The sequence below is a fragment of the Erythrolamprus reginae genome, chromosome 2 (assembly GCF_031021105.1).
Source record: "Erythrolamprus reginae isolate rEryReg1 chromosome 2, rEryReg1.hap1, whole genome shotgun sequence".
Classification (NCBI taxonomy): domain Eukaryota; kingdom Metazoa; phylum Chordata; class Lepidosauria; order Squamata; family Dipsadidae; genus Erythrolamprus; species Erythrolamprus reginae.
This window is the reverse complement of record NC_091951.1, coordinates 233281449-233309390: the sequence shown is the minus strand read 5'-3', so window position 1 is coordinate 233309390 and position 27942 is coordinate 233281449. Positions and strand designations below refer to the sequence as shown.

The 27942-nt window shown below is 43.7% G+C and overlaps 1 protein-coding gene across 1 annotated transcript; it reads right to left on the bottom strand.

The window, feature by feature from the left end:
- LOC139159531 (uncharacterized) lies at window positions 1-27942 on the bottom strand. The gene is given in 8 exon segments (XM_070736843.1): window positions 1-708; window positions 2350-2478; window positions 5394-5581; window positions 7350-7472; window positions 7475-7562; window positions 15023-15105; window positions 19083-19205; window positions 27090-27942. Coding segments are annotated over 8 exon segments (1941 nt in total). The 3' UTR covers window positions 1-354.

Sequence of the window (27942 nt, the reverse complement as noted above, 5' to 3'; positions counted from 1 at the left end):
GCTGTTTAATTGCAATTTTATTTGTGTAAACAAATGTACAATTGCCTCTCACTTATTAAAAACTTAGATCTTTATAGTAATTAAAATTCTTAAGTTATACAGTTGAGTATTTGGCTAGTAGTCAACATAAAGTACACTTACAACTATATAATATTAAAAGAATCATGCATAATATGGAAGTGGCTAATAATTACTTTTAAAAGGTCAATCCATTTACTAATTTCTCTCATTTTCTAAGAGCCCAGCCACCTAAGTCTTGTCCAAGGAATGCATCGGAAGACCCCAGTTCTCAATATTATTAATAGGAAGAATTGATATATGTTATTTGTTTCATAAATTATTAAGAGTAAAGAACTAATATACGTTATTGCATTTTATGGATTCCTCTGCTGAATATTCAGCAGGACAATAGGGTCCCTCTACCCATGGCTGACAAGTGTATTTAGCTATATATTCCATGACTTCAAACAGAGCCTTCCTGGCCTTGTTAATTTTCTCTGTGGTCTCTTTCATGAAGCCACTGGGAAGATCCTGGAAGGATGTGGCAGTAGAGAGGACAGCTTGTAGCTCTGTTAAATCACACTGAGCCTGTTGGACTTTTTGTTGAAGATGTTCAGGAAGGCTCTGCAGGTTGGTTAAGACATTCCGGCAGACCTCCTGCATCTTCTGTGCAACAGTGTAGGATGTGGCTAGAGAATGGGATTCCATCTGTTATGAAACAAATGAACAAAAAGATCTGTTAATTTAACATCATAGGTGTTCATCTATGGCAGGGGTAGGCAAAGTTGGCTCTTCTATGACTTATGGACTTCAACTCCCAGAATTCCTGAGCCAATCATGCTAGCTCAGGCATTCTGGGAGTTGAAGTCTACATGTCACAGAAGAGCCAACTTTGCCTACCCCTGATCTATGGGATTATCTGAAGGGAGGGAGGGGGTGGGGAGAGAGATTGACAGACGGACATAGGGCAACTGAATATTCTTGTTTATGCATGGAGACACCATTGTTGATTGCCATTCCCTTGATTTCAGCCATGCAGTACATGCCAGGTGGCAGAATTCAAATCTCCTCCCTCTTTTCTTCCTCAAACAATTTTCTGTATGTTGTGTATGTTCTATAAAGGATCTTTGACCCAGCTAATCATCTCAGCCTTTTCATACATCCTGAGAAACACACCAACTCTCTTCTGGTTCTGGGAATAATTTTTGCATAAATATATAGTTTGTTTAATAATGTTGCAAGATCCAATTTGCGTTGGGGATAAAGATTTAGTCCAGTGTTGGCGAAACTTTTTTGATCCGGGTGCCAAAAGGATGCGCTTGCGGGTGATAGGGCGCGTGTGTGTACCCACACCTGTAACGCAATGCTCTCCCCAACACACCCGCATGCACACAACCCCCCCTGCGTTGCCCTTCCACACATGCGGACAGGCCTCACTGAAGCCTCCGGACTTCCAATAGGCTTTTAGGGACTTTTTTTGCCCTTGCCCAGGGTTCAGAAAAGCCTCCTGAAGCCTGGAGATGGCAAAAAAACAGGCCAGGAGGCTTTGTTCCAGTTTTTGCTGGAGCAAAATGGCTTCAGGAGGCTTTCCTGAACTCTGGGGAGAGCAAAAACGGCCATAAAGAAGGCACGAATCCCAGCGGCCAATTAGGTCCCACAGTGGTGGCCTTCTCCAGGTCCCATTGACCAAACAATGTCGGCTGGCAGGACCCAGGGGAAGAGCCTTCTCTGTGGTGGCCCCGACCCTCTGGAATCAACTCCCTCTAGAGATTCGACCAGCCCTCACTCTCCTCGCCTTCCATAAAATGTTGAAGACCCACTTTTGTCGCCAGGTGTTGGGATAATTACCACCTTTCCCCCTCTTTTTAATTATGTTTTTGGCCTTACTGTATGATAGAGTAGGTTGCATTTGTGTGATTGCATAGTTAGGGCTTTTATTATGTTATTAATACTTGCTTAAATTGATTTAATTTTTATTATTGGATTGGTAATGTATTGTACTACTGTTATGCTGTGAGCCGCCTCGAGTCTTCGGAGGGGGTGGCAGACAAATCTGATAAAGTATAAAGTATAAATATCAGCGGACCAGTGGGCCCGAGCTGACAGAGGGCAATGCCTCACGTGCCGTCAGAAATGGCTTCGCATGCCACCACATGTGCCATAGGTTCGCCATCCCTGATTTAATCTATTTAATAATGAATACTAATTACCAAATAAATCATAATTGTCTAGGTTTACCCAGTATGCCTAGCCACAAACCATGGTCAAGGCAGAATCTTCACTGAGCAATGGCCATTCCCTATTTTTTTTAGTATCTTCAAAAGATGAATCATTCTCATGCTGAGATACCTCTGTCTGATTTGCTCCATCGCTCTGATCCTGCTTAGGTTCTCCTTTGTACCATTCCTTCCACATTTGGTACATTTTTTCGTGACCTCTGTGAACTTTGTAGTCCAATTCCTCCTTGGTATATTTTAGCTACAAAAAAGCAAAAAAAAAAAAACAGGAAGAGAAAAAGAAAAAAATCCTGCACTCAAGCCTAGTGTTTTGCGTTTGGCATCATAACTACAGTTTTGGCTCAAAGGCCAGAGCTATACATTCCCTACTCTTATCATAAGAGCCACAGCGGTGCAGTGGTTAGAATCTAGAACTGCAGGCTATTTCTGACGGCTGCTTGTGAAGCTAGTAAAATGAGGACCTAGTTTTTTGCGGGGCAAAATTCTGAGGGTACTAATAGCTATTGCTATCTTCAATTATTCAGAAAAATCTCTTAAGGAACTTCCATCACGTTTATTCAGGAAGTATAGGTAGCCCTTGACCTATAACTATTCATTTTGTGACTGTTCAAAGTTACAACAGCACTGAAAGTCCGAAATTACTCCATTTTTTCTTGTTTTTCTGCATTATTTTGACTTTTTTCTGAACCATCCTTTCCTAGTCATTCTATGCTTCTGTAATACTTTTTCTTTCTTTATATATGATCTCTTATTGAAATGTAATAGTTTTCTTTAAAAAAAAAGAAAATATTTTCCCCCAACAGACAAAATAAAAAAGAACCAGTGCACAATCAGCTGGGCATTTTTTCTTCATTATATAATTGCTGTAGCCTTTCACATTAGCATTAATAAACAAGGCTCATTTTGGCCTGGGAACCTCAGAGGGCATTGCTAGTGATCTTCTAACATGACCAAAGTAGTTGTAGTGAATACTGTATTTGTGTGTGCGTGGGGGGGGGGGGGAGGTTACTATTGGACAGAGGATTAAAGGAACAAATTGGAACTTCAAGCTTTGCAGATGTTTAAAGCATCCACCTCACCTTTTAAAATTCCTCCAGTGAGAGAAAATACTTAAATCTCTTTCAGCTTTGGATATTCCATTCCTCAAGCCCCATAAATGACCCCCCCCCAAAAAAATTGGCATATGTCCACTCATATTCCAGAGATACATGGATTACAAATGTAATTTGGGAAATTGTCATCTGTCCTGGGATCAGAGATTTACTTCAGTCCCTTAGAATTGATTTTTTCTTTACAGTAGTGAACTGCCCTAATGCAGTCTCAACTTGGTATCTTGCAAGTATCTTACACCACATCTCTCATCCTCTCCAAGACACGGCCAGAGTAGAAAAGCTGGAAAAATATTTTTGGAAGAGTGCTTCAAAAGTTTCTACCAATGCTCCTGCCTATTCCTCGAATAGAAATCAGAACATTAAAATGTGCTAAGGTTGTGTGAAGTGTTCCAAGCAAGCAATTATTCTGGAGTTATATTAACAAGCAATATTGAACAACACTGCTTTCTAATCAAAAAGTCACCAGCCTGAATTTGCCATTAATCCTTCCAGGTGAGTATTATGCACTCACTTAAGATCAGAGCATACAAGGCACTGCTCTACATTGTTGCATGACAAAATGGCCATGCCAAATGGAGATTATACTGTATAATTACAATCCAGCACATCTGGAAAGCATCAAATTGGCGAAGATAGCACAATTTTTTTTATTAATGAAAAGGTTGAATCCACATGAAGTCAAGCAGGAAGAACCTATGCACAAAAGATGAGCAGATTTGCTATAATACAAGAAAATGTTGATGTTTTCTCCCCAATTCTGAATCTCATTAATGGATAATGTAGGTCTGTGTTTCTCAACCTTGGAAACTTTGATTTGATTCTCTGGATTTCAATTTCTACAATTCTTAGCAAAGGCCATCCTATCTGGAAGTTAAATTTCTTAACATCTTCAATGCTAAGAAAGATTGCTGTAGATAGACTGTTAAGCAAGAATCCAAGTGGAAGACACAATGCACAGTCCCTAAAAACAGCACTGCAGGCAGACTACCTGGTTAACATATACATTGTGCAAAGCCCTTGTTTTTAGACCAAATCCAAATCTACATAACTCAATCCAGCTGCTCATTAACCTTTTACTGGATACTAATGGTAGAACAAGATTTAGACACAGGAATATTTATATCCTGCCTTTGTCCTTTTCATAAGTAACTCAAGGCAGTGAACATACCCAATACTTTCTTCTAATTTCCCTACAACCATCACCCTGTGAGGAGGATTGGGCTCAGTGTGGGTATGGCCCAAAGTGATTCAGCCAAATGAGTAGTGGCTATTACAGTTAGGTCATTGTAACCATCATTCATCATCAGCCCAATTTATGTTTTAATATATTTTAAATCAAATATCTTTTAAGAGTTTTGCTACGTACAGTATATTAAACGTCAGCTTCTTCAATAACATCTCTGAGAACCTACAAATGACTCTATAGCAGTGGTGGTGAATTTATGGCACGGGTGCTGTAGGTGGCATGCAGAACAGTATCTGCTGGCACGCGAGCCTTTTCCCCAGCTCAGCTTCAATGTGTATGTGTGTGCCGGCCAGATGATTTTTGGCTAGCATAGAGGCTCTGGGAGGGCATTTCTGGCTTCTGGAGAGCCTCTAGGGGGGTGAGGGGGGGCATTTTTTACCCTCCCCTGGCTCCAGAGAAGCCTTTAGAGCCTGGGGAAGGTGAAACATGAGCCTACTGGGCCCACCAGAAGTTGAGAAACAGGCCATTTCCAGCCTCCAGGGGGTGGGGGAAGGCGTTTCGCCCTCCCCAGGCATTGAGTTATGGGTGTGGGCACTCGCAGATGCACGATAACGCGCACGCAAGCTCTATTGGCACATGAGGGAAACAAGGTTCATCATCACTGCTTTATAGAAAACAGTCTGCCTCCATTCCATGGCTGAATCAATGTCCCTGATTTCAGCTGTTTGGGCTATTTGCTAAAGAGACCATTCAGCAACTTACATGGTCCAACAAGGATGCTGTTTCTCGCCCAAGGTCTGACTATTCACCCTTTCCTTTTATTTCCCAAACATAGCACAGAATGACTGAGTTTCTTACCAAGTAAAAGAGCTGTTCAAGCTGGAGCAATACCTGCTCTGCACCCAGTTTGATCTTTATCCGAGAATGCTGGTAGGCTCGACTACAGAGCTTCATCGACAAGGAACTCAGGCGCCTGTAGTAACTTGGCTCTACTTCCTGATTTTCAGGAGAGGCTGCTCCAGAGCGGTCCGAAAATGCAATGGCAACTAAACAAACAACAATTAGATCAAAAGAGATCCCCATTCACAATCCGTGAGCTAATATTATCAGTCCGTTCATTTCACAAATAACATTCCTCACAACTAGGTTTTCGAGAAATTTTAGCTAGTAGTCACTTTAGTCCTCAAATAAATCCCCCTTGATTAAGCTTTGGGGAAATCTGAGCTATACTTCGAATAACTAAAAAAAAAAAGATTTCAATTCCTCTCCCTCATTGTTAATAATATTTAATTGAGGAAGTGAGGGGATTATTTTAGCACGTGTGCTACAATTTGGTGAGGAACCAAAAAAAGAGATCAGCTTTGGCCCAGACTCCTTTTCACAGCCCTCCCTTCCCCAGCACTACACTATTATTACATTTTAGTGTAGTGAACTTAACCTTCATGCCGTGTTAAAAATAAGATCCATAGGCTTTGTGAAACTGTTCAGTTAGATTTTGTGAAAGCGGGCAAGATGGTAAAATACAACCCTTTTGGTGGAGATGGGTAGGTATATACATTTGATCAATAAATAAACTGATCTGTACCAGGCTCCCTATCAATCATCTGCCACACTTTAGGACAGTGTTGCTCAACCTCAGAATTTTTAAGATGTGTGGTCTCTAACTCCCAGAATTCTGTGGGATGCTGGCTAGGGAATTCTGGGAAATAGAGTCCACAATCGTAAAAATTGCTCAGATTAAGAAACACTGCTTTAGAATGTTTTTCGTAAAGTCAGAGCATTCATTTCATAAGCCTGATAAGCGTGTACTTTTGTTTGCTAAAATGTGACCCAATTTTTTAAAAAGTAAAGCATTTCATTTTTGGTGACCTTACCCCAAAATTGAATGGCCGATGAGTGATAGTGATGACTTGTTATGGCCTTGAACTTTTTAGATTGGGGGTTAGAAATGCCCATGCCTTTCATTTAGGTTAGGTGACAATAAGTTTTCAATAGTCTCCATAACAGAGGAGAAATAACAGATACTCTTTCCACTGAAGTCTTCAACCTAACCTTTGCATAGGTCTTAAAATCAGCTGTACCAAGGAGGATCAGCTGGAAAGATGATCGATAGAGGGATTTGGAAGAAATGGGCTTAGGTTAAGTCATGGATGATCGAATATGGTTTGTTGAATAAGCCATAAAATACTGGCTCATCATATCAGTTGGGTCTTTCAGATTTCACATCACTCACTGACCAGCAAGAGCTCTCTAGGCAAGAGATTTTCAGAATTAACAGCACTCAATTTTAAGAAAAATGAGCTATAAAATATTAGATTCCGTGGTTTTTAAAAATAACTAATCTAATCTGTTTAGCATACCTAAGTCCTTGGAAAAGGGCGGCATACAAGTCTAATAAATAATAATAATAATAATAATAATAATAATAATAATAATAATAATAATAATAATAATACCTCCCAATGCTTACTTCTGACATATTTTCAATATTGTATATCTTTACTAGCCCAGCATATGCATTCTTGGTCTACTTTTTCTAGCTAATGACTTTCAGATGTTTTAAACTTTACTCAAATGAAGAAGTTTTTAAAACTGAATGAATGAAAGAAGAAATGCTGTTAGTTAACTATCTCAGCTATTGTATACATTTACTTTTGGATTAAAAAATTAACGGTTTTACGGTTTTAGAATTATATGCCATCCAGAGTCACTTGGCAGAGATAGATAGCTGTAGAAATAAAAGAAGTAAATAAATTTACAGGTCAAACTTATTAAAAATGTGGATAATCAAGAGAGGGAACCGCATAGTCTTACAAAATTCCTCATCCGTGATTGGCAGAAAGTGCTCTAATACGTCATCCGATTTGAAGATAATTTTGTCAACACTACTGGCCATCCTCTGTGCCATGTCGATATCCATAATGGTGTCCACAGCACAGCTTCGATGCTTATATCTAACATGGTATCCATAATGTCCTTTACTTCAGTTAATTTGGTATAAATAGATTCAATGGCATTTGTCATGATCTGGCAGTGAAAATCCAAAAAGAGAAGAATGAAGAAAATTGACAGAATTAAGCACCAGCGCATATATACTGTATCTTCCTCTCTAAATTTGGGTTACTGTGTTCCCCCAAAGTAAGACCCTGTCTTATATTGTTTTGAACCCTGAAATAAGCGTTTGGCCTTATTGCCAATCGCTCAAAAGCCCGATTATCAGGGGATGTCTTATTTTGGGGAAAACAGGGTATGTGTCATTTTTGCATCCAGTTTGAATTTTATTTCTTCAGTTTGCTTTTAGTGCAGCAATTACGTTTAAAAAACAACAACAACAACAACAAATATACAGATAGTCCTCAACCTACAACCACAATTGAGCCCAAATTTCCATTATCTAAGCAAGGCAGTTAAGCGAGTTTTATCCCATTTTACATCTTTTGCCATAAAAGTTAAGCAAATTATGTAGTTGTTAAGTGAAACTGACAATGACATTGTCATATGTCAGCTGGTAAGATTCGAAATTGTGATCACACAAGACACAGACAGTGCAACTGTCATCTATACATGCCAATTGCCAAGCACCCAAATTTTGATCATGCAACCATGGGGATGTTGCGGCGCAGGCGGAGTAACAGTCGGACACAAAGGTGTGGGTATAAATAGGGTCACTTTTATTAAACCAAACTCACATTAACTATTTAACCAATTAAACCACATGACCTGCAAAGGTGCATAAATCAAATGGGGGCGGAGATAACTTTCCAACAAACTCAACTGAGCAACTCTAGGGCGAAAGCTCCTTGCCTGGGTGCAGGGTCAGGTAAAATTACACCTGCCCCCTGCCCAATGCCACGCCCCCACGGCGTGTGGGATGGCTCGCCACTGGTCTCTGATACGCCCCAGGCAGCGAGCCACAGGAGCGACCCCCTCCCCGAACCCAAGCCGGTCGAGCCCTGTAATCCGAGAAGGAGATCGCCCCTCACCTCAGTAGAGGTGCCCCTAAAGGAGATCACACAGTTGCTGCTTACGCCCATTTCCGCCCCCTATCGGCCACAGCAGGGGGTGAAATTATAAATTTATTCCCCCTGCTCCCCCCCCCCTGCACATGAATGTGCAGGCACCTCTGCAGGTCCACTATGAATTTGTCATTCCCCTCGTCTGTCAAATGTACCCCCTCCCCTCTGAATAAAGCTAACTGGGATGCTCTGATGTTGGGGTGATCTATCACTCCACCCCACGTCTGGAGTACCCATTCCTTCGCTACTCTGCCGACTCTCTACCTGGAATCCTCCACCGCCCTGGGTTCTTGGCATGCCTCCAGCACCTCCGTGGTAAAATATGGTACCACAACACGCGTGTGTCAGGCCACCTTTCCCACTTCACCAGCAACAGGTGGTTGCCATCAGTGTGCCACACAAAACAATCTGGGTCCAGCCCCTCACCGCTCCCCACTTTCCCAACGGAAGAGGCCCGTCTCAAACGGAGACCTCCGAGCTCAATCCCTTCCACTGAAGCCCCAGTGACTCAGCAACCTCCACACTCCTGAAGATAATGTTGCAGCTGTACATCCAGCCGCCATGCCACGTTGTGGCCGCAGTTCACTACTGTAGGCAACAGAAGGGCAGCTCCTTCGCACTTTGCACGTAATAAAGTGGAGCAGGGCCAGGACCTAGAGAAACGATAAGAATAACAAGACAGAGTTAGCCACCCGCTCCCAAAAACGCTTGTACGCAGGTGCTCGAATCTACGCCATGAAAACCCACTGACTTCGATCCGCCACCGGATTCGTTACTTTTCTGAGAACTTGTTGGAAACCGCAATCAGTATTGCTGAGGGAATACCACCGATATCCTGTTAATCCTCCGGTAACGGCCCCTAGCTGTCATTTGCTCAGTGGAGGCCCGTCATATGCTACAAAGGGCACCATTCCCTGGCTTCCTCGCTTACCGGGACTCAGTCCATCACACCCAGGCCTATGTCCTGTGTGATGCGCCCGGCCGGTGATCAATCAACCATCTGCGCTACTGGGGACTCCGAGCGCAACCAACGCGGCTGCCGCAGCCCCCAAATTAACATCGGTTTGCTGGCCCAGGGAACCATACATGATCCACTACTATGCGACCATGACAGCACCTTGCATACCTAACATGTCCCAAAGGCTATTTTTTGGCTGTCGTATGAAACGGCCTCGCCTCGTTGGGTGAGAATCTGGGTCCCATCCAATGCCCGTTGCCCCTGAGACTGGGTAAGGTATAGAGGCGTACTGATTTCTCCCCCATCTGCGGCCTTTCCTTGGACCATCCCTAGATCATTCCCCCTGTCCTCAAATAGTTAGCCCCCGGGGTCTTTTGTTAGGAGAGCTAAGCCCCCCCAGTTGCCCCTATCCGATGGCCTGTAACTGCGTGGTCCCAACTGCACTCCTTTGCTTGAGCGATGGCGCCGCCCACCATTCTGGATACCCTGCGCCCCAGCCTATGCCATGTGGCTGCCGACCACCTACCCATGCGCCCATACTCCCTGGTAACAGACTGGGCCTCCTGTTGCTGTCTCGCTTCCCCGCCACTGGACCAGCTGTGCCTCAGTCGCAGACCCATGCTCCTGTATTCCTCTCAGGAAGTCACAATACTCCTCCTCCAGCCTTAAGATGCCTGGGAGATGAGCCAATATGCTCCGTGGCCCTGCTCGCTCGCCCAGGGAGTAGAATAGTTGTGAGAAATTTATGCAGATAAGCAAAGGCCCATGCAAATGCCTTCTTTACCATTAGCGCATGAATTAGCTTGACCAACATGACTTAGATCAATATAACCATAATCTTAATGGTAACATCCTGACACCAACGTCGATATAGCTTACAATAATAACCATTTATAAACTACCCGTCCCTGAAACAATTAGTATAATGCTTAATAACTCATCTTAAGGTAAAATCAACTCAAGCGTGAATTTGATTCAGATGACCGCAAAACCTAGCGTTCGTGCAAGCCCCCCATTCCAGGAAATGACTACACCATTTCTCTGAACAACTAAAGGGGCTGCGATAAACTGACTAATTCATTTATTTATTCATTTATGCCATTGTCATGCCGCCCTTTTCCCTAGACCCATGGCGGGTCACAACATGTTGGCCACAGGACTTTTCACACAGAGCCAGGCTATTGCCCCCACAAACCGGTTCCTCATTGCTTACTCCTGAGTGGATTAACCAGAGAGTAGGAGACTTCCAAACTTCAGCATGGTAATGACCCGGGGGTCTGCAGGCTGTAGTCATGACATTAATAGTATCTCCCGGTTTAGTTGGTACAGAAAAAGGCCTGCTACCAACTGCACCCGTACTGTTATGGCCCTCAGTACAAATTGACATTTGGAAATGTGGCCAAATTCAGAACATTAGTAGGGAGGAGCCACCAACCGTCATGCCTATAGTGGTGGAGATCTACCCCCCAGTGTCGAGGGCAGTATTAATGCTTTACCCTTAAAACATCGCATAAGGGAAGAAAATGCTTCCCTGGTGTAATGTCTCCCTTACCAATACCTGGTTCTCCTTATGGTTCTTGTCCTGAATGGAACTGCCATAGCATACAACAGGTTCAGGGAATCCCGAAATATTGGCCCCCATTGCCTAAATGGCCATCGCCAATTTTACTACCTCTCTATGTAATAAGGCCAACAAGTACCTCGTATGGACCACGTGCCCCGGCCGAATTGGCCAATGATAGAAACATAGAAGATTGATGGCAGTAAAAAAGACCCCAAGGTCCATCCAGTCTGCCCCACACTACTTCCCGTACATTATCCTGCAATGGATATGTTTATCCCAGGCACGTTCAAATTCAGCCACTGCAGATCCACTGCCCCTGTCTGCTGTACGTTCGTCCCAAGGATCAACCACTCTTTCAATAAAACCATAAAATAATAAATGACAATGACAACGATAACACACAAGGCACCCAATCGGACAGTGCTCACAGATACACTCCACTCTGCTAGAGACGTAAGCCTTTACAGGGAGCGACTGTGCCCAGGCTGCTTACTGCCAGGGTGTGTATGTGTGTGTTCCAGGCTTTGCCCTAAACTGGGGAAAGGTGGGAACTGCCATATGGGCAATCCCCCTCCTTGCAATGAGGGCATAGTAATGCTGCTGTCCAGCCAAATTACTGGTGTCTAGCTCATAAATCCCATAAAATTAAAATAAAATATATCTTTTATAATAATAGTAATAATAATCATAATAACAATTCATTAATTTTCCATGTCACCCCCCTCTACCGACAATATATATATCATTGTAACGTTGATTGACTTTTTATGCATCCAGCAAGTCAAGAAACCCAACCTTTGGCCTATACCAGACCATCAGCTTGCAGGCAGGAGCCTTGTTTCTCTCATTCGGTATACCCTAAACCCACCGTTAGTATTAAACTAATAAAATAAATTAATAGTATATTAAATAAAACTGAACCCAGTGGTTCAATTAATCCAACCACTTCATCAGCTGAAGCTTCCTAAAAGGGGAGGAATTAGATCCATTAACCACTGTATTAATCCATATCTCCAGTGTAAGTTCCTCCTGATTCTAGTGGATTAATAATAATTAGTACTTTAATTATTTGTTTTTATAATTCATTGTTCAATAAATCAGTCAAGAATGAAATGCATCTTATCCAATAACTGGGTGCCATATTATATATATGCAAAATTAATCGGGAATAAATAGCTCAATATTGGCATTATAATCGATAAATTACTCCTTTGTCCCGAAATGAGGGGGAGGGGGGGACAATCCAATTATAATTTTATAACCAATTAATAAATACCCCGCCCTCAATCCAGGCTGCTGTGTCTCTACCAAACTAATCCTGTGGGCTTCAGCGAACCAAACAACTTCTGCCCAAAGCTGGAACTATTCGCCTTACCGATCACTACCCTTAAAAACAGATTTATACGTAATAATAATAATAATAATAATAATAATGATAACAATGATAATAATAATAATTTATTAAATTCGTATGCCGCCCCTCTCCGAAGACTCGGGGCGCCTCACCGCAAACGCTGTATACTAATGTATGCTGGCAAGAGGCAACAACCATGTAAACCTCTCCTCCACCAGGGGAAACGGGGCCCCAATCAGTGTCAGCCTATCTAGAGCTAATGGGGGAGGGGCCGGCGGGAGGCAAGAAACACCCCCCCCGGCGCCGCGCAAAGTCCAGCCACGTGGAGGAAGGGCGAACGGCCTCTCTGCTGCTGTTGCCCACTCCCTAGCGATCGCCCCGGCCTCCCCACACTGAAACGCTCCAGGCGCTTAGCCCGCAGGGCCGCGAGAGCCCTGGCTCACCTGCCCGGGTGGCACAGAGGCCCTCGAAAACAAAAAAACCCATCCGGCAAGCTGTCGCAGCCCACGCGCGCCCTGCCGCCATCTACACAAAGTTTGGGGGGGGGCGCCGGCCCACGGCAGCCATCTGACCCCCTCCCCCCTTCCCAAGCAAGCAAACCTGGCAGGCCAAAAAAACGGCGAATCCCCCAAGTTCCCGCCGGCGCCGTCCTGCGCGCTGCCGGCAACGAAGAAGGAGAGGCGACGTTGCCATCCTGATGGGCGCCCGGCGAACAGCATGTTCCTGGGCGCTGGATGCCGCCGTCCCCCACCCCCCGCAAACCCGAGCTTCCCCCGGCGATCGCCATCGATCCCAGGGGCTTCGCAAGGGCACCGTCCTCTGCTTCCTCATTCCTCCCGTCGGGGAGAAAAGGCTCGCTGGTCCCCCCTCGCCGGTCCGTCCTGCGGCGAGATCGGGGGCAAGAGATGCCGGCGGGCAGGAGGCACTGCGCCACGAGGCAGCCCCTTTTATAGGGCTGCCTCCCTCCTGCCCGGTCAAGTGGGTGACCAACGCACCCAAACGCCACGCTGCGGCCCCCGGTGATGACGTGGGGGCCGCAGGCTCCGCCCCAACATGGCGGCCTCCTTCCCCGGCCCACGCCGCAACCCTCGCCGGCGGTAAGTCGCCAGCGGCATTGTAATGGTCATTAATTGTGAAAACCTCTTAAGCTACTTTTTTCAGTGCCATTATTAACTTGGAATGGGCACTAAATGAATGGTTGTTAAGTAGAGGACTATCTGTGCACAAACCAAATTGATTAGCATGTTCTAGGAATACTGAGCAATGGGTCAGGGTAAGAAATGAAACAAAGATTCCCAAGAAAAAACTTTTATTTATGAAAATACCCGCAAAGCCAGTCAAATGGTTTATAAATCTGGAACTCAATTACCCTGCTAATAGGAGTAATGATGCTGCTGAACCTAGGGAGCGCATGTCAAATATGGCATGTTTTGGGTAACACACCAGTGTTTACCAACACCTAACAACTATTCTCAAAAGCACATGCTGTTCTCATGCAATTATCTGACATCTTGGGAGCTGCATGAGAATGGGGGTATGTGTGCGTTGCCATGCAGCCTCTGGAGGTTGTGCGAGGGGGCCACGCTTTTGCACAACCTCTGGAGGCTCTAAAAATCAGGCAAGTATCAGATAGTTTTCAGAAGCCACAGAACCTACACAAAAAAAGAATGTGAGGCCTCGTGTGATCTGGAGCTGCCTCAGAGACCTGTGAACAGAAAAAACACCACCTGAAGGTAAATGACATGGCAGATTCTGAGGAATCGCACAATTGTTTGATACTTTTCAAAATATGTAAAAAATTCTTTTTCATGTGTTTTTGTGTGACACACACACGTAAGAGTCCCCCTCTGAGGGAGATAGGCAATTCAGAAATGTGAATAAATAAAATAAAAACGTTAACTGTTTTCCAAAATGTTGACATGCCAAGCCCAAACGTTTTACCCTCACATAGACCCTACTAAACATAAGGGGCTGTTTTACATTTTTTATAAAAAAGGCAAAAAAGCATTTTAAAATGTTTGCTGGAGGAATCCTACTAGTCCAAAAATTTGGAAGGTGAAATATTTAAAGGAGAAAATAAAATGTCTTTTTTTTCCACCCACAGGAAGAAAAGGCTGGTTGGCATTTCAGCATGACCTGGTTGGTTCAGCACCTGCTGATAAAAGCTATGTCTGAAATCCATTCTCATGAAGTTGATCACTTATCTCTTGTACTGACTACGGTAGAGAGAGAAAGAGAATTTGTGGTCTTCTAAGTCTTGCTGAATTACAGTGCCCTGCATCCTTCACATTCCCTGTCCTAAGGACGTTGGGAGTTTGAAATTCAATGAAATGTAAAATGTCACATGTTGGTTACATGAATCTACACAGATAGATATGATATTTATATTTATGATATTTATATTTATTTACTTACTTATTTACTTACTTATTGCAAAACGGAGTCAGAGCTGCTAACACGTAAGATAAATACAACAATAGTAAAATAGGGAAATAGAACAATCAGATTAAAATCAATAATATAATAAAACAGTATCCTAAAAGAACCATGTATACACTGCCGTCAATCTAATATTATGGAAGGTCAAGTGATTACCTGGTCCACCGTCTGTTGCATAATAGGATATTTGTGTTGTAGCCTGTAAAGATTCCTACAGGCAAACATATTTGCAAAAGAAACTGTAAACAGTAAAGATGAAAAAAAGATTTGATTACTTAAAAGATTCCCAGTTATGTTCAACAACTGGATTCTAGTTGCATTTGGTTTTTATGCTACTTAGAATTTACAAAAGGCCTATATTGTTTTATGCTGCAGTGTAATGATAAAGGAAAGTAATCACATAAAGGTGGGATTGCAATGCTATGCACTCATTTAGGTAAAGGGTGGGTTCTAACTTACCTTGTTGCCATTCGCTTCCTCCTGCGCCATGTGGGCGTGTGCGCGCAAAGCGCAGGGGCCCAAAATTTGCAAAATATATTTTTTTTAAAGCCAAAAACAAGATGGCGACTCATGCGCAGTGCCGGAAACTTGCCTTCTGCGGAAAGCAATAGACATCACAATCTCTGGAACGTTTTAAATTTTTTTTATTGTACTAAGCTACAGTAATTCATCTGTTTTGTCCATGGTCTTGTAATAGGTCTGTATTGTTCTTCACACCCACCCACCCCGGAACTTTAATCCCAGAGAGTAGAAAGTAGGGAACTCAGTCTCGGAAAAGTTCTGGTTCCTCTTGGATTTTGAGATACCGTAAATTGCAAGATACACACGAAAGGGGAGAATTTTGTTAATCAGTAATAGAAGATTCTCTCCCCTCTCCCGCCTCTCTTAATTAATAAAGATCAGAAACTATATTGCAAACAAAGACCAGGCACTATTCAAAGATGTCTCCGTGGTCATGTGGCCGGCATGACTAAACACCAGAGGCACACCATTACCTTCCCACGAAAAGTGGTTCCGCGTTCGGCTTCAGGAGACAGCTGGGAAGCCGCGCGGCTGTTTTAAAAGGTGACAGCCGGGCTGGGGGGCTTCCCAGCAACCTCCGAACCGAACCCGGGGTTCAGAAAAATTTTGCCTCTTCTTACGAACTTTGTTCGAGTTACGAACCGGCGTTCGGGAGGCTTCTGGGAAGCCCCGCCGCCCGGCTGTCACCTTTTAAAACAGCCGCGCGGCTTCCCAGCAGTCTCCGAACGCCGGTTCGTAACTCGAAAAAAGTTCGTAAGAAGAGGCAAAATTTTTCTGAACCCCGGGTTCGGTTCGGGAGGTTGCTGGGAAGCCCCCCAGCCCGGCTGTCACTTTTTAAAACAGCCGCGCGGCTTCCCAGCTGTCTCCCGAAGCCGAACGCGGAAGTTCGGCTTTGGCGTTCGGCTTCAGGAGACAGCTGGGAAGCCGCGCGGCTGTTTTAAAAGGTGACAGCCGGCCTGGGGGGCTTCCCAGTACCCCCCCGAATGCCGAACCCAGGTTCGGGGGGTGCTGGGAAGCCCCCCAGGCCGGCTGTCACTTTTTAAAACAGCCGCGCGGCTTCCCAGCAGTCGCCGAAAGCCGTTTTTTTGCCGGGGGGGGGGTGTTTCGTTGCACGGATTAATTGACTTTACATTGTTTCCTATGGGAAACAATGTTTCGTCTTACGAACCTTTCGTCTTACAAACATCCTCTTTGCACCAATTAAGTTCGTATCATGAGGTATTACTGTATTTGATTCCATACATTTAGCTTACTGTAATGTGATTTGTTTGCTTTGGGCTGATCTTTATTCTTGCACTTTTGCCAACTAGCTGTGTTTGTACAAATTATTCAGATTTTGATTATTATTATTTACAAGTCAATAGCTCGGGTATTTTCGACAAAAGACTTACACCCTCAACAAAGCAAATGTTTTAATCCTGATTCTACAGTTATCAGCATAACTTTCTTTCAAAGTAATCAGAAATTGTTGCCATTTCTGAGAATTACAGGTAGGCCTCAACTTACCACAATTGAACCCAAAATTTATGTTGTTAAATGAGAAATTTGTCATAAATTTACAGTGACCATATCTGTCCTTTATTAAAAAGGGCAATCTTTTCCTTTTTTAAAAAAAACCCTGTCCTTTAGATTTTTTTAAAAATTAATCCTTATTTTGGGTTTTGCTATTTCATTTTTGTTCATACTACAGAGTTATAAACACAAAGAATTAAATGTTTGTATTCTTATGAACCTCTTTCAGATTTATCCCTTTTGGGGATTATACTTTATTTTTTTCCAAGGGGGGGAGCGTGCAAGACCGGCGGCAATGGAGCGAGACTATGCGCTCAATTGCTGCTGCCGGAATAGTGTTTCCACCCATTCTGGGTCCTGCCCATCCCTACGTAGCGGTCTCCTGGAGTTCCGCATTCACAGAAGGCTTTTCACAGCCACCTACCAACTCACCTCTGGAGGTGCCTGGAACTGGTTCTTTGTCATTCCGTTTGAAGAAATCATATAGAACTGTGATGTCAAACCTTTTTTCCCTTTGGTGCCGAAAGTGCTATTGCACCTATGTGAGTGTCCACATCCATAATTCAATGCCTGGAGAGTTCAGAAATTGCCTTCCCTGCCCCCCTGGAGGCTCTCTGGAGGCCCATTTCCCAACTTCTTGTGGGCCCGGTAGGCCTGTTTGTCACCCTCCCCAGGTTCCAGATTCTTCCCCGGAGCCTGGGGAGGGCAATTTTGCCCTACCCGATTCCCCTCCGAAGCCCTCCGGAAGCCAAAAATGTCCTCCCAGAGCCTCTGTATGAGGCAAAAATCAGCTGGCCGATGTGTGCCTGTGTGCTAGAGCTGAGCTAGGGTAAGGGCTCGTGTGCCACCTGTGCCATATGTTCACCATCACTGGTATAGAATGTTTGAAATGAGATAATACAGCTTTTATCCCTGACATGAGCGACAGAGGAAATATTTTTTTAAAAAAACTCTGTAAAATTGATAGCTGTTTAGATGTTCTTTAAGAATTATTACTTCAGTAGCTTTTGTATTATGTACATTTGTATGTTTGTGTGTTTGTGTATGATCTCAGTAAAATTGAGCAGAACAGCAAACTAGATGTGTTTGGAAATATACTTTTTTCCATCTGTTTGCCAATCAGATATTTAACAATTGCTACTAATCCATTTGAACACTTTTAATTAATCAATTTTTTCTAGTTTTTTATTACAATGTTTATAAACTCTTAGTTCTCTTTGTAATTCGTAGAACTATTTTTTTTAATGGTAATTTCATTTAAGATTACAATTTACAACAAAGCAACAATTTACAAAGTAGTGTATCTGTAGAGGAAGAAACTCTTAAAGTTAATTTCTAGGTTCATTGTTCAAAATATTTTTGGTATGCGCAATGTTAAAATATTTTGCTTCATTCTATATTTATAATTTGAGTGTGAGTGATTTTTTATAATTGTAATATTTCATCTATTTTCCTTTAATGCTCAAATTTTAGGCTTTTTTATTTTTTTATTTTTTAAATAATTCAAAATTATATTTTCCTACAAGAATGGGTCTTTATAATTAACTCCAAAATGTTATTTCAAATTTATCTGAACCCATAGCCATTTGAAACTTTTTAAAATAAAAAATTTAATTTCTCTTTTGCTATTTATTCCTTAATTTTTGTCCTTAATAACTTCCTTTGGTAAGGATTGAAGGAAACTCCTTGAGTTCTGTAAAACATATTGATTCAAAGATTCCTAACAACTAAAAAACTCTTAACAGTAACTTTTCAAAAGTGATTAAATAGAAAGTACATATTGTTTCAAAGGTGCTGACTCTGGTTTGATCAAGATGGTAATTCCCTCATCTCCCTGAGCTCTAAACTCGCAGATCATTGGAGTGGCCAACTGTTCAAGACCAGCAGTGGAGACCAGCAGGACTTTCATCTTCCTTTTGTAAGTGGCTTGTTTATTGTTTTCTGTACTTATGTTATTCTTATTTAAGTAGTAAGTGCACAAAATCATTACCTTTTTATATATATCTGTGGAACCTCGTGGGATGGCCCAGGCAGGTCTGAAGACAATATAGGGCTCGGTTCCTGTTTGATAATTGGTGACTCCAACTCTTCAGAGAAGTCCCCCATTTCCCTTGAAGTAGAAATTATCTCTAAGCTTTTAGGTTACATAAACATTGTCGTGTGTTTTCCCACAAAATCCCACCATTCCCAGGGTTTAAGGAGAAGGGGGAGGTGGTCACCTGGGGGCAGAAGAGCGAGGAGTCCTGAGAAGGTCTTCTTCTTCGCTTGTACAGCAAAAAATAACCTGTACTCTTTTCCAAATTCTCTATGAAGAAAAATAGACATGGCAGAAGACTTGGGAAGCATGAAATTCTCCCCTACTGCCAGATTCTTCACATTTGAGATAGCCACACTTACCCTGCACCACTTTCTTTCTGCCATCGTGAAAGGTGGTAATCTATTCAAAAGAGAACTCCTCAGCCAAAGGAAGCCTAAAAGGCCATTAACTTGGTTTAGACAAGGTTCCAATCACTCCCATTAAAAATCAAATTGCCCCCCTGTGGGGTGTGGCCCCCCCGTGATGATGCGGTTAAAAAGTTAATAAAAAATTAATTTTTTATTGTTCTGAGTGCTCCTCTGGACTACCTAGGTTTGATTTGCCTCTGGGGACCCCACTTGGTAATCAATCACATGACTTGCCACGCCCACCCCGTCAGATGACCTTCAAACCATTCCCATCCGGTCACATGACATCTCATCACATGGCTGGCAAGCCACTATGGTAGGTAAGGCACTCCCATCCGGTAGCATGAGCTTTAAGCCAGTCCCAAGTCACATGATAATCAATCCACTCCCACCTGGTCACATGGCCAGCAAGCCACTCCTACCAGTCACATGACCATCAAGCCCCACCCACAAAATAAGCCAGTAAAAATTTTGGCTGCCCTATATTGGTGGTGTCCCACCATGCCCAGGGTTTAAGGAGAAGGGGGAGGTGGTACCTGGGAGCAGAAGAACGAGGAGTCCTGGGAAGGTCTTCTTCTTCGCTTGCACAGCAAAAAAATATCTGCAATCTTTTCCAAATTCTCTGTGAAGAAAAAAAGACATGGCAGAAGAGTTGGGAAGCATGAACTTTCTCCCCTACTGCCAGTTTCTTCGCATTTGAGATAGCCACACTTACCCTAAACCACTTTCTCACTGCCATCGTGAAAGGTAGCAGTCTAGAGACTTCACCCAGTGAGAATGGGCAGCTAAGCTCCGGGTAGTGGCTTTTCAGGGCAACTGTCAACATCCAGGTAAACAATGGTCATTATCTATGCCTACACAAGGAGGGCAGCTCACCTGGGTCTAAGGGTGGCTGGTGGCTGACTCTTTTGGTGACATTTGGCCTCTATGTTTTCTGTGGGTAGTTGTCTGTTCATGAACAACAGAGAAGCACCATCATTGTGGCACAAAGCACAGAGGGAATCATGGCATCCTATGGCAGAAGTGACTTTTAGTCCAACTCTCTCCCTCCACTTATTTTATGAGTTATGGTGGCTGCATACCCCTACCTCTATGGTTACATGACGACATTTGGATGCTCGGCCATTGCCTTACATTTGTCACTGTTTGCAGCATTCTGGAATCCATGTGATGCCTCTATTTAGGACTGCAACAACTTACAAGGACTACTCTTACCGATAATGTGACTTCACATTAGAGAAATGCTGTACTGAAATATCTTCCAAATAAATTTTGAAGCATTCACTGCCCTAATAAATATAGACATTTCTTCTTTCTTTAGGAATGGGTTTGATAGTAGCAAATATATTCTATTTTAAATTTCCAAATATACCCTAGGAACAAAATAAAAACAAAAACAGACATCCAGTTCAAAATAACCAGTTTCACAACTTGTACAAAGTCAGAAACAATGAAATATTAAACCACATGCTTCATGGAAACCCAACTATTTCTTACTTTCTTTTAAATCCAAGTTTGCATTTTTAGTTCTAAAATATTAATTGTTTTATATAATTATATTTTTTCCCTTCCTGCAATGGGAGAATTCAAAATATTGGAAATTGGATTGGGTAGACCTAGGACAAGTAGTCATTAGGGTTAATTTAGAGTTCATTTAGTGACTGTTGAAAGTTACAATGGCACTGAAAAAAGGACCAACCCTGACAAGATGGAGTGGCTGTGGGTTTTGCCTCCCAAGGACAATTCCATCAGTCTGTCCATTACCCTGGGGGGGGGATTATTGACCCTCTCATTGATGGTTCGCAACTTGGGTGTCCTCCCTGATCCACAGCTCACATTAGAGAACCATCTTTCAGCTGTGGCGAGGAGGGCGTTTGCCCAGGTTCGCCTGGTGCACCAGTTGCGGCCCTATTTGGACAGGGAGTCATTGCTCACAATCACCCATGCCCTCATCACCTTAAGGTTCGACTACTGCAATGCTCTCTACATGGGGCTATCTTTGAAAAGTGTTCGGAAACTTCAGATCGTGCAGAATGCGGCCGCGAGAGCAGTCGTGGACTTCTCTAGGTATGCCCATGTTTCATCAATACACCACCGCTTGCACTAACTGCCGACCAGTTTCCGGTCACAATTCAAAGTGTTGGTTATGATCTATAAAGCCTTACATGGCACCAGAGCAGACTACCTCTGGGACCGCCTTCTGCTGCACGAATCGCAGCGGCCAATTTTTCCCCACAGAGTTGGCGTTCTCCGGGTCCCATCGACTAAGCAATGCCGTCTGGCAGGACCCAGGGGAAGAGCCTTCTCTGTGGCGGCCCCAGTCCTCTGGAATCAACTCCCCCCGGAGATCAGGACTGCCCCCACCCTCCTTGCCTTTCCCCTCAGCTATTATGATTTATGTATGGTTTATGTGGGTTGCATGGTTGTTGTTTTATTATAAGGGGTTTAAATACTGTTTTTAATATTGGATTTGTACTCTGTATATTGCATGTTGTGATCTGCTCCGAGTCTTTGGAGAGGGGCGCCATACAATTCTCCATGATAATTGGAGTCAGACTTCAGGTAGGGTTTTCCTTGTCCAATCACATTGAGGACTGATATACATATCCGCCTACGATGTAATATCTCCAGTTTGTCACTCAGTCCGTCATGAGGGAGGTCGTGGAATTCCTATCTGACTGCTGATTAATAGGTAGAAAAGAAAATTTAACACTACAAGAGTTTCTTCTGCTGTTATCTCATCAAAATTTACTGTATTTTTAACTTGGCTGCAATATTTTACCTCTGTAACCGGACCGCTTGTCACATACTGTATTTCTCAAAGTCAGCTCAGGACAGTAATCCAGCCATGCTGATCACAAAGGGCTTGCCCGATCATTTTATACTATCTTCTAGCTGGTATTTGTTTTTCTGCTCTACAAGGTGATTACAAGAGCTTGCTACAGTCACCAGATTTTAAATTTCCTGCTCTTGTCCACCATCTTACAGGCTCTGGGGCTTGCAGCCGTGCCAAAAAAACCCTCCAAAAAACAAAAACAATGGCTTCAGACTGTGTTATCCAGCCTGTCAGCAGATTCCCTCACTTACTGGGCTGAGGAGAGTCTCTACGGCGGATTCACAGGAGATTTCCCAGCAGCCGATGCCATGCAAGGAGAACAAAACAAAACAACAACAAAAGCAAAGGCATCACATTTTGAGTGGAAGGCTTCTTTGCCTGTTGTCACCCAGAGTGGGAGAGTGGAGTGACAAAAAGCGTGAATGAGTGCACAAGCCCATAGATCCCTGTAAGCTGAGTTATGCGCCATAGCGCGCTTAGCTGCAGCTGTCAGCGCACATTTTTTTAAACCCTGCCCAGGAGCCAATCACCTACTTTTTGCAAAAGCCTACATTTGGCGATTGGCTCCTGGGCAAGGTTCAAAAACTGAAAGACGCAGCTAAGTGCACCATGGCTAAGTGCGTGTGGGGGGGCTCGAGCCATCCCCTTAACGCCACTTCACCTCGCCAAGTGTCCTGGGGGCGGGGGCTTGAGTCATCCCCTTAACGTCGCTTCGCCTCGCCGCGCCGAGTGTCCTTATTTTTTTTTAACCTTTAAGGGGTTAAAACCATCAAGTACTGCATTCCTAGAAAGGGGAGAGAACGGGAGGATCACCGAGTATCTTCTGGGCGCTTCCGAGAGTCGCAGCAGCAGCTGGTGGGTGAGTTGAGGACGGGTCGGAGGAGCGGCTGGAAGCAAGAAAGGGTGCTTGATTTCCTCCGCAGCCAGGAAGCAGAGAAGCAACCAGAATATAGAAAAATACATTGGCGGTCCTATAGTCGAACCCCCTCCTCGAGCATGAGAACTTAGAGCTGGCGAAGGTTTTTCTTATTTTAAATGTTCCGGGCGGGCTGGCAGGGGATTGGGAGCACACGTGCCCGACATTGAAAATCACCTTCACCTGCCTCTGATGTGAGAAAAACGGAGAGAGAACGAGAGAGAGTGAGAGCAACAGACAGAGTAAGATAGAGAGAAAGTAAGAATAAGAGAGAGAGAGAAAGAGGGGGAGAGAAAGAGAGATAGCAAGAGAGAGAGAACAAGAGAGGGAAAGAGTGAGAGAGAGTAAGAGAGAGTAAGAAAGAAAAAGAGAGATGAGAGAGGAAAGAAAAGAGTGAGAGAGGAAGAAAGAAAGAGATGAGAGAGGAAGGAAGAGTGAGGAAGAAAGAGAGAGAGAGATGAGAGAGGAAGGAAAAGAGAGAGGAAGAAAGAGAGATGAGAGAGGAAGGAAGAGAGTGAGAGTGAGGAAGAAAGAAAGAGAGATGAGAGAGGAAGTGAAAAGTCAGGACTCCGGTAGCTTAAATCAGAACTGGTTTATTCATAACGAGGTAAAATACAAGCAGTGGAACGGTAGTCATCCGAATGAATGCAACGGCTAGTCCGTTGCCCTATTTATACGCTTAAAAACGGCGGGCTTTTTCAACTGACAACAATTTAACTTTCGCGGCTATTTTCCGAATAGCCGCGTCTTAACCAATCACCGAATTTCTGTGAATATTTTTAAACAAACACAACACCCCTCCCTCTTTAGATGAGATCATGATTACGTGTTAATCCATGTCACGTAGTCCTGCAAGCGGATTGGTGGCTTTACAGTTCTCTGGGACCTGCGCAGTTCATTTTGCTGGGAGCTGCTTGCCTGGACGGCCGGCTCCGTTGCTCCGCTAAGGCTAGTCTCTGACGGGCCTGGTTGCGTTGATGCATTTTGATCTCCGCCGGCCGCCAGGGGCATCAGGCAGCCTTCGCTGGAGTCTCGAAGTGGTTCTGGTAAGTCCTGTATTGGTTTTTCTATAGTAGGCAAAATGTCTGAGTTAGATTTAATTATTTTGCGTAGTTGATCGATGTGCCGATGCCAACTACTCCCATCAGTTAATAGTATAATATATGTTTTAAACCCGGTTTTCTCTAATACAGTTCCTTCTTTCCACTTATCATTTGAATCATAGTCTTTGGCGTAAATTAAATCCCCGATATTAAACTGTCTCTCATTTTGTAGTTTAATTTCTTTTTGGTCGTTTTGGTAATTAGGGTGAATTCTGTCTAGTTTGGAGCGGAGATTCCGGCCCATTAAAAGTTCCGCCGGGCTTTTGTTTGTGGACGCTGATGGTGTTATGTGCTGAATGGTTAGAAATTCGTCGATTTGTTGTTGCCAATCTCCTAATGGTGCTTTGTTTAATGCTTCTTTTGTGGTTCTAACCATTCGTTCTGCTTGTCCATTCGCTTGGGGAAAGTGAGGAGGGGTGAGCACATGTTTTATGCCCTGGTCCGAAAAAAATAGTTCCATTTGACGGGCTGTTAGCTGAGGCCCGTTGTCAGAAACCACAATATCTGGGATGCCATGTGTGGCAAACATTTTCCTTAGTGCTTTTATGGTTGCACTAGTAGTTTTAGATGCCATGAGTTCAACTTCCAACCATTTGGAGTATGCATCCACAACTAGTAGAAAGGATTGGCCCCTGATTGGTCCCGCAAAGTCAATATGTATTCTAGACCAGGGCCCTCTTGGTGTTGGCCACTCAGATGGTGTGGCTTTTGGTGGGTTGGGTCTTGTTCTCTGGCAGGGTGCACAACCACCAACCCATGCATCTATGTCCTTATCCAACCCAGGCCACCATAAATGACTTCTAGCAATAGTTTTCATTTTGACTATTCCTGGGTGACCTATATGCAATAACTGCAATGCTTGTTTTTGTAAGGATTTGGGAATAACAACCCTGTCTCCCCATAATATACAATCTTTTAACACATTTAATTCAAGCTGTCTGTTCTTAAAGGGTTGATATTGGTTTGAATACTGTTCATTTGGCCAACCTTTTAATATCCATTGTTTAATATTTTTTAAAATTGGGTCTACTTGTGTCTGATTGGCTATGTCTATTGCTGTTAATAACTGTTGTTTACTAGTTTCTATTAATAAAATACTTGACGCAGGGGCAGGATCACTGACCAATTCTGTTTGGGGGCACCTGCTTAATGCATCGGCATTTCCAATATCCTCCCCCCCCCTGTGGATTAAAGTATAATTGTAAGCGGCTAGGAAAATAGCCCATCTAATCATGCGAGGGGAAAGAAAGGCGGGAGTTTGTTTGTTTCCCGCCAAAATACCTAAAAGAGGTTTATGGTCTGTAATGAGGGTGAAGGAGCGGCCACATAAATAATAATGAAATCGTTTAACTCCAACTACAAGGGCTAACGCCTCTTTGTCGAGTTGGGAATAATTTCTTTCAGCTGAAGAGAGAGTTTTAGAGTAATAGGCTATTGGGGCTTCCGTGCCGTCTGGGAAGGTATGGCTGAGGACAGCTCCTATGCCGAACGGAGAGGCATCGCAAGTCAGGGATAAGGGCAGGGTTACATTATATTGTACTAAAACACTGTTGGATGAAAGTAAATTTTTTACTGCGGTAAAAGCGGCTTGTTCTTTTGGTCCCCACGTCCAGGCAGAGTCTTTCTTTAGAAGGTTATGGAGCGGTTCTGCCACCGTCGCTTTCTGTTTAAGAAAGACGGAATAAAAGTTAAGGAGTCCCAGGAATGCTTGTAAATCTGTCTTGTTTGAAGGAGTGGGAGCATTTCTTATAGCATCAACTTTGTCGTTTGTGGGGTGAATTCCGAATTTGTCTATGGTGAAGCCTAAAAATTCTACTTTGGGAACTGCCCAGGAACATTTGTCCGCTTTTAAATGGAGTCCTGTTTCTTTAAATTTAGTTAAAACGCGCCTAATTCTCTCCCACAATTCTGATTTGGATGTGGCCGATATTAATACGTCGTCAAAATATGGGACGACCCCCGGAATATTATTTAAAATTCGTTCCATGAGACCCTGAAAAATGCCGGGGGCGGTGGAGACTCCAAACTGGAGTCGGGTGCATTTAAAGGCACCTCTGTGCGTTACAATGGTCTGGGCTTCAGATGTGTCTTGATCAACGGGGAGCTGCTGATATGCCTGGGCCAGGTCCAATTTCGCGAAAATGGACCCATTTCCTAATGTGTGCAGGAGCTGTTGCACAACTGGGATTGGGTAGGCATTATGCTGTAAGGCTTTATTTATTGTTGCTTTATAATCTGCGCAAATTCTAATAGATCCATCCGGTTTAACAGGGGTTACGATTGGAGTTTCCCATTTAGCATGATCAGTGGGAATCAAGATGCCCTGAGCTATTAATTTATCTAATTGTTCATCCAGTTTAGGCAAAAGCGGGATGGGAATTCTGCGGGGCTTTAGACGGATGGGAGAAATGTTTGGGTCCAGATTAAATGAAATGGGGCTGCCTGTATATTTACCCAGTGTACTAGAAAAAACTTCGGAAAACTCTTTCACTAAATCAGTTGGGTCAAAAGAGTCACAAACATTGTTAACCCCTGAGATTTCAATGCCTAGGGGTTGCAACCATCTAAGTCCCAATAGTGTGTGTTTAGGACCGTCAACCACTATGAGCGGTAAAAACCCTTGAAATTTCTTAAACGCAATAGGCACATTTAAACATCCTACTACTGGAATCTTATGTCCCTGAAAATCACTCAAGCCCGGTTCCCACGGTTCTAAGTCAGTCGCTTTTACATGAGGTAAATATAATTTAAGTTTTTCCCAAGGCATTATGGAATGTCTGGAGCCAGTGTCCAATTCCATTTCGCAGGGGCGGCCGTTGAGGAAAAGAGAAACAAATAGTTTGTTTTCCGCAGTGGGGAAATTGAAGTTTACAGAAGAATGGCAGTTACCTCGTTGGTTCGAAGAGTTAGAGTTGTCAGCCGGGCGGGAAACGTTGCGTGAAAACGGCGGTCGTCGATTCCTTGGTGGAAAGTAGGGTCGCTGGTTTTGTGGGTTTGCTGGAGTTGGGTTGGCGGCGCGGCAGACTTCAGCGATGTGGCCGCGGCGCTGGCAACGGCAACAATAGGCATCCTTGAAGTGGCAGCGAAAACGTGGGTGATTTCCGTTGCAGCCGGCGCATCTGTCTGAACGGGGTGTCTCTCTGGCGTCGTGGTTGGGAGCTCTTCGGATTTGGAGGCAGGTGTCGTCTGGAGTAGTGGATTCCGAGTGTTTCTCATCTGGAGGGCAGGCGAGCCAAGTGGATTCATCGGGGATGTGATGAACGGTTGGGGTTGCGCGTTTAATCTCGGCATCAGATGTTTCAGATACCTCGGAGGCTTTTGCTGCCTTGAGAATGTCTTGGAGGGAGGCAGCCTCATCTACTAAGTATTTCTTCTGTAGCGTGATATTAGTGAGTCCGAAAATAAGGCGGTCAATCAACTGTTCTTCCGGATCCTTGTATTTGCATTTTGGAAGGAGTGCGCGCAGGCGAGTAATGAAGTCGTTGGTAGATTCTCCATCTGCTTGCCGCATTTGTGCAAATTGGTGGCGGTATACACAGACAGGAGTTGTCGGCTGGTAATGCGCGGCGAGTTTTGCTTGTAGGGCTGACCAGGCAATGGTTTCCAGAGTGTCTGGGTCAACGAGGGTAGAGGCCAAGCTGTAGACTTCTGTGCCGCAATAGGCGAGGAATATGGCTTTCTTCCTCTCATCATCGGCGTCATGTAGATTGCTGGCTTTGAGGAAAAATGTGAATTTGGACAT